This window comes from Pecten maximus, chromosome 8, assembly GCF_902652985.1.
Source record: "Pecten maximus chromosome 8, xPecMax1.1, whole genome shotgun sequence".
NCBI lineage: Eukaryota > Metazoa > Mollusca > Bivalvia > Pectinida > Pectinidae > Pecten > Pecten maximus.
Genome location: NC_047022.1, coordinates 31,881,334 through 31,893,464, shown reverse-complemented (window position 1 = coordinate 31,893,464; position 12,131 = coordinate 31,881,334). Strand labels below are relative to the sequence as shown.

Genomic DNA, 12,131 nt, shown 5'->3' with positions numbered 1-12,131 from the left:
GGTCAACAATTATTATAACACCAGTCAGGTCAGCAATTCTTATAACACTAGTCAGGTCAACAATTCTTATAACACCGGTCAGGTCAACAATTCTTATAACACCAGTCAGGCTATATTCATAACACCTGTTAGGTAAAAAAAAAAACTTCACAGCAAGCACTTTACTTTTGATTTGAGAGATTTGCACAAGCCTCAGTGTTAAGTGAACAATGGTATGCAATATATTTAAATGTACAAGTAAACACAATCTCTAGATAAAAGTGATATTTGGTCGATTTTGCTGGGCAATTAATTGATTTCGTCTTAAGAAACTTCCCAAAACTTGAAGTTAATTAAATTGATCTCTAGCCCTCTCGCCTTTATTACCGCATGAAATCTACAAAAGCAACCTTCAATCCTTTAGCTCATTACATACTATACATAGAATGTATACTTAATTAAAAAACAATATTTACTTAACAGTTACTTATATATATTGTACCAATCTAACTATTTAAATGCTACAAACGTCATCTTTTAAATATCAACATTATCAATTATCTTTGGTGTACATGGATTAGTGTTGGAACAACAATTACAAGTAATTGATAGGTGTGGAGGGCCAAGTTAGTACGTCAATATTTTCGAAACCTTATAAATTGCTTTTCGTTTCCCTGTCATCATGTTAATAATGCCGGTTAGAACAGCCTATGGTCTGGAATTAACTATGGTAAGCCGTGTGTTATAAGATAACGACGTACCTACAACACGTCCTTTCTACTACAATGTATGTTACTTATTGGTGCACTTTCTCACCCCTAGATTAACATTTAAATGTTCATTGGACAGCGGGATAATACTCGACGTTATTAAGACATATGACTTCAGTAAACTGCCGTTGTAACTAATCCGGCTTTTGCTTTCTATGGTTTTATTGGGTAGAAACGAAGGTAGCAATCATATGACATTCGCAATTGTACTATCTCAACTTTTCAACAACTTAAATGAATAGATTCAAAGATTTGTTTCATGACAAATTGTGTCTATAAATAACCGTTTATCAAGGTATTGTTCTTTTGAGAAATATCTCACTTAGGTAAGAATGTTGTTCTTTTATACACTTCCGTTTGAACAATTTCTTTTATAATAATAATAAAATGGCTCAGGCCCAATACATATCAACTTCCGGTTTTAACATTTGGCTCTATCACTCACTTCTGGTTTACACATTTGACTATATCACTAACTTCCGGTTTACCCATTTGACTCTATCATTAACTTCCGGTTTACATATTTGACTATATCACTAACTCTCGGTTTACACATTTGACCGTATCACTAACTTCCGGTTTACACATTGGCTCTATCACTAACTTCCTGTTTACACATTTGACCCTTTCCCTATCCTTCCAGTATGTTCAATGTAAGCTGGTATTCAATTTCCATTTGGGTTTTAGGTGTTTGTTCAGTTTTATCCGGTCTGACAGAGGTTGCTCTCTTCAACGCCTTCGTGTGACGCATAATCAAAATAAACGGGAGCGGTACTAATTACTTCAAAAATTGTATTCCCTAGATCGTAATTAATCAACAGGACATCCGAGTGAGATGTTTCCTTGTTTGACATGTACATATTTAATTCATAACAAACCGGTAATTACTAATTCAAGAGCGAAATGTATGAGTTTGAGGTCGGGATCACACCGATAGTTGACAATTAAGTAAAGGACAGGTCATGAATAAAATCTCCTGTGCAGTATCCCCTCAAGTCTAACCTGGCCGGTCTGGGTTACAAACAGCACGAGACACTCCATTGGCTAGCCAAATGAAGCCGTAAACTAGAGTTTTCATGCTCTCGCCGTTCTTTAGTAAAACTCCACAATGTCGTGGCAAGTAGGTTATCAGACTGGCCACGACCATTGTTATCGGTGATACGAGTGATAAAACAATAATTTAACGGGCCCTCTAATCGATTATAATTTCCTATATTTATCTACTAGTATAATGGTTTGGTGGTTCCTTTCTGTACAATGTTACAATACAATGTCGAATCGTAATGTATTTCAGAATTGAGCAAAAGTAGCATGCATAATGTACTGCATTGTATAACTACGATATACATTGTCATAACATAGTGCTATTGTGGGCATGATTGAATTTTGGAAGACAATCCATTTACTGTGCTTGATGGCAAGATCCTCCAACATAGTATTGGCTTAATTAGTGGTAGATAACTGTGTACTTTTCTGGGACGACATTTTTGCTTTAATGTATCAGAACAGGTAACCAAGATGTTGCCGTGTCATTTTTAAATATATTGTCTTTGCAAAACAAAATCATGTCAATAGGATATCATTAAGATGAAATATAGGTCACTATACATTTTCTTTTCCACATTTACTTGAATATTTTTTTAAAATGTACAATATAATCAACTGGAACCTGTATCTAACTTTCTTCTGAAGTATTTAGAATTATGAAATTTATTTAATTGATATGGTCTTTAGTATATCCCAATCCAAATTTTGACATTTGTTTCGACATATTTCGATTTGTTTGGTCGACTCCTGTGATCAACAGTTCAATTTCAGGCCGTTTGTATCACTGACGAGTCCTCGGAACAATACAAAGCTGTATGGTGCAGCTTAATTCATTTTGGCTCTAATGTGCATGTATCTATTAATTCATTTGTTTAGAAAGGTGTTAATATTTTATGTCTTTTGTGCAAGCCTTTGTGGTATCTGATACTCTTAACATGTAATACACACGGTTCCCATTTTAAGAACATGATGATACCTAAATCTTATGGATTCTTTCCATATATTTTGCTTTTAATGAAGTAGAAAACGCTTGGGGGCACGAAAAGCCTGGTTTACTTATCCTTCTGCTGTTTTTCAAGGACCTCCGTGTAAATATGTGTTTGGTTTATACATATTGTCCTTATAAATTAGTGTTCCTTGTACATGTCGCTGTTCTCTTCTGGTAAAGTCAATTGTCAAACATGCATTTGTTACTAGCGCTTAATTCAACATTTGTAGAATAAACGATTTTTAAAATCCAATACAAACTAAATGCTCGCACAATGAAAACTACATATGGGTTCTTTGAATTTCAAAACGCAAGACGTTTTGTCAAGGAAAGTAGCACGCACCGCCTTCGACAATCACGATTGTGTGTCTCACCTCGTATCCTACAAGGAAATCATCCACATGATTGTCGTGTTTCGTTTTTTTTTAATTAAAGAGCCTTAAGTCATAACTTGATTTGGGCAGTAATGACTTATTTAGGACAACTTTATTATAAGTTGGCAACCAAGATTTTTCGATTATCTTCCTACTACTGTTGTACATTCATTTTCTATAAAATCTGTACCCCCTTCTATGTTATGGCAGTGAATCTTTGTTTCTGTTTCAATATACGTATTTGAAATCAGAATTGGTCTAATTGTATAAGAAAATGTCATTGTCTGAACTGATAACTAGTCCTGCTTTCTACGATTTCCGGAAGTTGGCCTCATTCCTTTTAAACTTAATTCAGTTCAAAATTTGAATTTGACGCTTTGTGCACGGAAATATTTTACAAATGACGATATTTGAACAAACTTGGCATTTCGTTGTATTTTTAAATCACTTCATCTACTTTTAAGTCAGTAAGAAAATAACACTCTTTTGCTTCAGAGGATCGGTGATATCCCATTTACGTCACGGTTGTACGTTTGGTATAATTATACACCTAATATCTTATCACTCTGGGCTATACTCGATTGTTGTATACATCAGGTTAAATCGGACGAAATTCAATAATGGGTGGAGTTATGTCTAACGAGAGTATGTGCTCTTAAAAAGTAGAAAGGGATTCAAAAGGTTTGTGTGAGTGTTAAACAGTTGATATGATATTGACTTTTGTGTATTTCCGGTTGAGTTAAAATGTATAGCTTAAAATAGTCTAATGTATACTTTTGTACAATTTTACATCCGTCATTCCCTGTGACAGTTTATCAAGGATTTAGACCAGCCATCATTTTTATCAATCGGTGATGGCGTTATGTTGATTGAGTCAGCTGATGGGCTTCCTTACAAACTGTTGGGTCAAAGTACATACATGTATATAAAAGTAATGATTACGTAAAGCATTTCGGTATACGTATGTATTTATTTCATTTGAAAACCGAGTTTATTCACTTTGTATGGGTACGTTTATCAGGGAGACGTGCACTGCTTTTATAAACATATATAAGATAATTATATTAGTGTTTCTATCGCGTCACGCGCTGGGGTCAAGACCTTCAATTCAAACGGACAGTAATAATCAGGCAATATTTATATTATTAATGCCCGATATTTTTATATCTGAAGCCTCTTTCTTTATCGCTAACTATAAACCTTTAAAATAACTAATATGCACAAAGACAATTCGTTTTTCCGAATTTTATCCTTTTACAAATATTTTGATTTTTCTCTGTATTTCCGGAATAAGCAATGGCGAATACTACCAAATTTTATGGTTTTACATATAGCTCAGTGCATGTATTTAAATTTTTTTTTTAAAATTGATTTCCATTCAAACGGGAAATTAACGTCGATGAATGTGACTATCTACTTTGTTTAAGATTATGCTTTCAATAAAACTCCTTTGTTTTGAAGTTGGAATTAACACCAAAATACTTTATCACATATTCATAGAATACCATCGAAACATTTAACATTGTATCTGAATACCCGGTCTACAATACCACTACTGCAGGTGTGTTTAACGCTGTATAATGTATACATTGACGAAAACGACCTAATTAGCGAAATACCGAACATTTTTATCTCTGAAATGTAGAATAAAAAATGCCCTGTTAATCCCCTCGCACGCTTACACAATGGCTCAACACTGTGGCATGCCATGGCATGATATTAGGTGTTCTGTAACGAATTAAACAAAATATGGAAATATTTACCTCAACCAGAAAGTTTTCGCTATTCTCTGATTCATATTAAGTTATATCAATCGTTTCCTGTTCTTCTTAAACGAAATAAATTGGAAACAAATCCATTATGCTTCTCAACGACAAGAGATGATCTGATTCTGCGCAACAGAAGGAATTCCGCGTCAGTATTCAAAAATGTTGATTACACACAACCAGACACACAATTGGAAGTTTATATAGGTTAGTGAATGTTGTACTTTCGGTAATATATTGAGGTTGTTGGGACAGTGAAGGTTGTACTTTCGGTAATATATTGAGGTTGTTATGACGGTGAAGGTTGTACTTTCGGTAATATATTGAGGTTGTTATGACAGACTCGGTGAAGGTTGTACTTTCGGTAATATATTGAGGTTGTTATGACAGACTCGGTGAAGGTTGTACTTTCGGTAATATATTGAGGTTGTTATGACAGACTCGGTGAAGGTTGTACTTTCGGTAATATATTGAGGTTGTTATGACAGACTCGGTGAAGGTTGTACTTTCGGTAATATATTGAGGTTGTTATGACAGACTCGGTGAAGGTTGTACTTTCGGTAATATATTGAGGTTGTTATGACAGACTCGGTGAAGGTTGTACTTTCGGTAATATATTGAGGTTGTTATGACAGACTCGGTGAAGGTTGTACTTTCGGTAATATATTGAGGTTGTTATGACAGTGAAGGTTGTACTTTCGGTAATATATTGAGGTTGTTGGGACAGTGAAGGTTGTACTTTCGGTAATATATTGAGGTTGTTATGACAGTGAAGGTTGTACTTTCGGTAATATATTGAGGTTGTTATGACAGTGAAGGTTGTACTTTCGGTAATATATTGAGGTTGCTGTGACAGTGAAGGTTGTACTTTCGGTAATATATGGAGGTTGTTATGACGGTGAAGGTTGTACTTTCGGTAATATATTGAGGTTGTTATGACAGACAGTGAAGGTTGTACTTTCGGTAATATATTGAGGTTGTTATGACGGTGAAGGTTGCACTTTCGGTAATATATTGAGGTTGTTATGACGGTGAAGGTTGTACTTTCGGTAATATATTGAGGTTGTTATGACAGACAGTGAAGGTTGTACTTTCGGTAATATATTGAGGTTGTTATGACGGTGAAGGTTGCACTTTCGGTAATATATTGAGGTTGTTATGACGGTGAAGGTTGTACTTTCGGTAATATATTGAGGTTGTTGTAACAGTGAAGGTTGCACTTTCGGTAATATATTGAGGTTGTTATGACGGTGAAGGTTGCACTTTCGGTAATATATTGAGGTTGTTGTGACGGTGAAGGTTGCACTTTCGGTAATATATTGAGGTTGTTATGACGGTGAAGGTTGCACTTTCGGTAATATATTGAGGTTGTTATGACGGTGAAGGTTGCACTTTCGGTAATATATTGAGGTTGTTATGACAGTGAAGGTTGTACTTTCGGTAATATATTGAGGTTGTTATGACGGTGAAGGTTGTACTTTCGGTAATATATTGAGGTTGTTGTGACGGTGAATGTTGTACTTTCGGTAATATATTGAGGTTGTTGGGACAGTGAAGGTTGTACTTTCGGTAATATATTGAGGTTGTTATGACGGTGAAGGTTGTACTTTCGGTAATATATTGAGGTTGTTATGACAGACTCGGTGAAGGTTGTACTTTCGGTAATATATTGAGGTTGTTATGACAGACTCGGTGAAGGTTGTACTTTCGGTAATATATTGAGGTTGTTATGACAGACTCGGTGAAGGTTGTACTTTCGGTAATATATTGAGGTTGTTATGACAGACTCGGTGAAGGTTGTACTTTCGGTAATATATTGAGGTTGTTATGACAGACTCGGTGAAGGTTGTACTTTCGGTAATATATTGAGGTTGTTATGACAGACTCGGTGAAGGTTGTACTTTCGGTAATATATTGAGGTTGTTGGGACAGTGAAGGTTGTACTTTCGGTAATATATTGAGGTTGTTATGACAGTGAAGGTTGTACTTTCGGTAATATATTGAGGTTGCTGTGACAGTGAAGGTTGTACTTTCGGTAATATATGGAGGTTGTTATGACGGTGAAGGTTGTACTTTCGGTAATATATTGAGGTTGTTATGACAGACAGTGAAGGTTGTACTTTCGGTAATATATTGAGGTTGTTATGACGGTGAAGGTTGCACTTTCGGTAATATATTGAGGTTGTTATGACGGTGAAGGTTGTACTTTCGGTAATATATTGAGGTTGTTATGACAGACAGTGAAGGTTGTACTTTCGGTAATATATTGAGGTTGTTATGACGGTGAAGGTTGTACTTTCGGTAATATATTGAGGTTGTTATGACGGTGAAGGTTGTACTTTCGGTAATATATTGAGGTTGTTGTAACAGTGAAGGTTGCACTTTCGGTAATATATTGAGGTTGTTATGACGGTGAAGGTTGCACTTTCGGTAATATATTGAGGTTGTTGTGACGGTGAAGGTTGCACTTTCGGTAATATATTGAGGTTGTTATGACGGTGAAGGTTGCACTTTCGGTAATATATTGAGGTTGTTATGACGGTGAAGGTTGCACTTTCGGTAATATATTGAGGTTGTTATGACAGTGAAGGTTGTACTTTCGGTAATATATTGAGGTTGTTATGACGGTGAAGGTTGTACTTTCGGTAATATATTGAGGTTGTTATGACAGTGAAGGTTGTACTTTCGGTAATATATTGAGGTTGTTATGACGGTGAAGGTTGTACTTTCGGTAATATATTGAGGTTGTTATGACAGTGAAGGTTGTACTTTCGGTAATATATTGAGGTTGTCGTGACCGTCACAGTGAAGGTTGTACTTTCGGTAATATATTGAGGTTGTTATGACAGTGAAGGTTGTACTTTCGGTAATATATTGAGGTTGTTATGACCGACTCGGTGAAGGTTGTACTTTCGGTAATATATTGAGGTTGTTATGACGGTGAAGGTTGTACTTTCGGTAATATATTGAGGTTGTCGTGACAGTGAAGGTTGTACTTTCGGTAATATATTGAGGTTGTTATGACAGTGAAGGTTGTACTTTCGGTAATATATTGAGGTTGTTATGACAGTGAAGGATGTACTTTCGGTAATATATTGAGGTTGTTATGACAGTGAAGGTTGTACTGTCGGTAATATATTGAGGTTGTTGTGACAGTGAAGGTTGTACTTTCTGTAATATATTGAGGTTGTTATGACCGACTCGGTGAAGGTTGTACTTTCGGTAATATATCGAGGTTGTTATGACAGTGAAGGTTGTACTTTCGGTAATATATTGAGGTTGTCGTGACCGACTCGGTGAAGGTTGTACTTTCGGTAATATATTGAGGTTGTTATGACAGTGAAGGTTGTACTTTCGGTAATATATTGAGGTTGTCGTGACCGACTCGGTGAAGGTTGTACTTTCGGTAATATATTGAGGTTGTTATGACAGTGAAGGTTGTACTTTCGGTAATATATTGAGGTTGTTATCACAGTGAAGGTTGTACTGTAGGTACAGAGACAGAGACAATGAAAGTTGTTTTCTCTAATATTTTATTAGAACCAGGTGTAACATGACCTAGATTGTCGTAATGTTGTGATAGCTACACCTGTACTGTTGGATGTGAAATTCTTTGAGGAAGGCTTGTCTGTTCATCGATTTTCGTCCATAATGCGATTTATTTAGTTATTTGCAAGGATAATGATGTAAAATGAAATTAAAAATATGGAAATTAATCAATGTTACGTGTAACAACAATGACAGAAATGTGTTCGTTTTCATTGTCTTACAGAGGGTACCGAGCGTCCTACAGCCCGCGAAACGTCTATCTATAGTCATCAGTAACTTATTTATCTTCATTTATTGTTTTTCATTACCTTTTATAATAATTTTGCTACTTTGACTCTCTACTGCATAAACATTGTATTACAGGTATATTGATCATAAATCGTTGTCTACGTAAATGGACGTACATGTACTGAGTCACACAGATCTAAACTAGACACATTAAACCTAATTAACTATAATTATATAACAGCTGTGTACTGTTGATAGTTGACCTGCTGCTGGAATAGGACTTTTGTATTATTGTATTATATTGCATAAATTTCATTTTCATAAAAGCTTCTTAACTATGTCCTCTGTAGATATTAGATACAAACTACAGAATGTACCATTTACATATATGGAAACACCAATACATACAAGGGCTACAGAAGTCAGTGAAGATTTAACACCTATAGGGCAATAGTTTAAAAGAAAAAAAAATGAAACTTTAAAGCAAAACATTATACCGATCAAATGATTTTCTTATTGAAAATCATTTTACCTCAAGTTCACATTTTTATCCATATTACGTAAACTAAACACCAATTGTACAACGAAAGATATTACAAAATATCAATTGTATAAAAAAAAATCTTACTGAATATGGTCATAGTTTTCCCAAAAGCCAAAACAGAGAGCTGAGCCCGTGGAAATGTTTTATTGTTATCGGAATGATTGGATTAGTCACAATTTTAGGTCATCTCGGTGCTCCTGATCAGGAATCGGGTCTCAACTTTGACACAGGGACTGACTTACATACTTTATTTTTGTTTGATATTATGTTGATATCGTCTGTTGTACCTGTACGTGCAGTTTCTCACGTGTACACAATGCCCTTTACAGTTCATTACCTGTGTACATGTATTTGTAACCCATGCTTTTAACTCCTGGGAGCATCTGTTACACTTAACTATAATCGGGGAATTTGGATATTTTCCTATAAGTCATTTACAAATGAGGCACCAGCGACCGGTCTAAAGATTCCGGCAAATATCGAATTATGTTAGCAGTTATTTGTGATCGTCGTAGAGACCAACCTAAATGAACTATAAGTTATATACCTAGTCTTGTGTATAAACGATTCAAATTTACATGATATCTAAAGTAGCTTGTGTAAAACAACAAGTTTCGATTTGGAACTTGTAAATTAATTCTACAGCCTCAACGAAATCGAAAGCAATTCATATTAACATATATTATCGACTCTCACATTCTTATGTATATAACACATATACTCAATGATGTAGCTCTAAAGCTGATATGTCAAAGGGGATTATAGGTATCGAACGCAGTCCCCGTGTTACAACTGTTATATACATATCATATTTATCAAACTAACTTAACGTACACAACATATTGTGTGGACATTATCCAAAAATAAGCCTTACTTACCTGGGATACTTTGGTGTGGAGTGTATCATTGAATACTTGTTTTTCATCAGCGTAATTTCTCAGTTTTACGTATTTTTTGGGACTGACCGCGGCCATGGATGAACGCCTCCTTTGAGATGTAGGACTGTATAAGTTGATATTGCTGAAACTGTCCCTCCTTTGCTTGGCTCGGTCCTCAATATGCTCTCCATTTGTTATCAATGTGGACTTGTTATCCACTACACTATTCAGTAATTTGTTATTTTCAATCACGCCATTTTCCTTACCGGTAGACATACTTCCCTTGTGGTTTTTACTCAGATCCCCGTTCTCCTTCACCACCACCGTAATTTTCTCAGTATTTTGACGAATTTCAATCTTTTTATTATCATGCTGGTCGATATGGCCACCAGATGTCACCGCCGTCGTTGGCCGGTCCGTGTTCGATAATCTGCCGCGTAATTTGACGTCAGCGTCCGTAACGTCCGAGTCGCCTTGGCTCGCAGGACGAGTAACCACGATGGTTGGGGAGTGATCACATTGATTGGAGTTATTCTTACTCATAATTGTTGGCGAGTTTGATTTTGTTTGCGATTCCGCGTCTTTCACCTGGAATTTCTGATTTTTGTGCGACGTACCATTGCAGTTTGGAACAATTGGGAAATTTTGGTCAATATCACAAATGCAGCACTGGTTATCAACAAAGCACCCTTCTGTACGTTTATCCTCTAACCGTCTGGTCCTATTCCGGCACGGACTGACGCTTCGCTGATCATTCCTATTCGGCGAAGCAGACGATGCTCTAGAGAAGGTCCGCCTGATTCTGCTTACAATAGAGTCATTGTTGACAATCTTCCGAGTGACTCGGATCGTTCTCGGCACACCGTTCTCGCGGAAGGTAGTTTCTAGGTGGGTAGAATAGCCATCAGGACCACGAAGTATCAATGCAACGGGGGCGTCAACGGGAAGAGCCTTCAATAACTCAACAGCGTCATCATAACTCTTTTCCGATATGTCGATTTCATTAACACGTATAACGGTATCACCTATATGGACCAATCCGCTCTGTTCGGCTAGCCCCCCAGCTACCAACGCCGATACTGCCACAAACGGTTTCTGTGTGCGGGGCTTGATCAGAAACCCTAGGCCATCCTCGTGACGTTTAAAAAGTTTAACTCGAATGCGGTTGGGTAAATCGGTTTCCATTGTTGGTGTTATATTTACGTACGATTAATTTCTTTCCTTACACCAGGTACCGTCACTAATCACTATACACAGCATGATTGGCTGAGTCCAGTCAAGTCAGCCATAACTTTGTCTGTAACAGAGAAAGGACAACATTTAAAGGACCAATATACGTAAAGCATATAAATACTTAATAAACAAATTAAAGTATAGTAATATACTAACATACAACACAGTAATATACTGACATAGAGTACAGTAATATACTGACATACAGTACAGTAATATACTAACATACAATACAGTAATATACTGACATACAATACAGTAATATACTAACATACAGTACAGTAATATACTGACATACAATACAGTAATATACTAACATACAGTACAGTAATATACTAACATACAATACAGTAATATACTGACATAGAGTACAGTAATATACTGACATACAGTACAGTAATATACTGACATACAATACAGTAATATACTAACATACAATACAGTAATATACTAACATACAATACAGTAATATACTGACAAAGAGTACAGTAATATACTGACATAGAGTACAGTAATATACTAACATACAGTACAGTAATATACTAACATACAGTACAGTAATATACTAACATACAGTACAGTAATATACTGACATACAGTACAGTAATATACTGACATACAGTACAGTAATATACTGACAAACAGTAATATACTAACATACAATACAGAAATATACTGACATACAATACAGTAATATACTAACATACAGTACAGTAATATACTGACATACAATACAGTAATATACTGACATACAATACAGTAATATACTGACATA

General features: G+C 35.7%; 1 protein-coding gene across 3 annotated transcripts in view; it reads right to left on the bottom strand.

Moving 5' to 3' along the window:
• Positions 1-12,131, bottom strand: part of LOC117333205 (nitric oxide synthase, brain-like) — a 203,146-nt gene that overhangs the window by 47,085 nt on the left and 143,930 nt on the right. For all 3 annotated transcript variants that reach the window (XM_033892380.1, XM_033892379.1, XM_033892378.1), the window contains one exon: positions 10,124-11,420. In XM_033892380.1, the coding sequence (XP_033748271.1) occupies positions 10,124-11,308 (1,185 nt within the window). In that variant the 5' untranslated portion in view covers positions 11,309-11,420. The remainder of the gene's footprint in view (positions 1-10,123; positions 11,421-12,131) is intronic.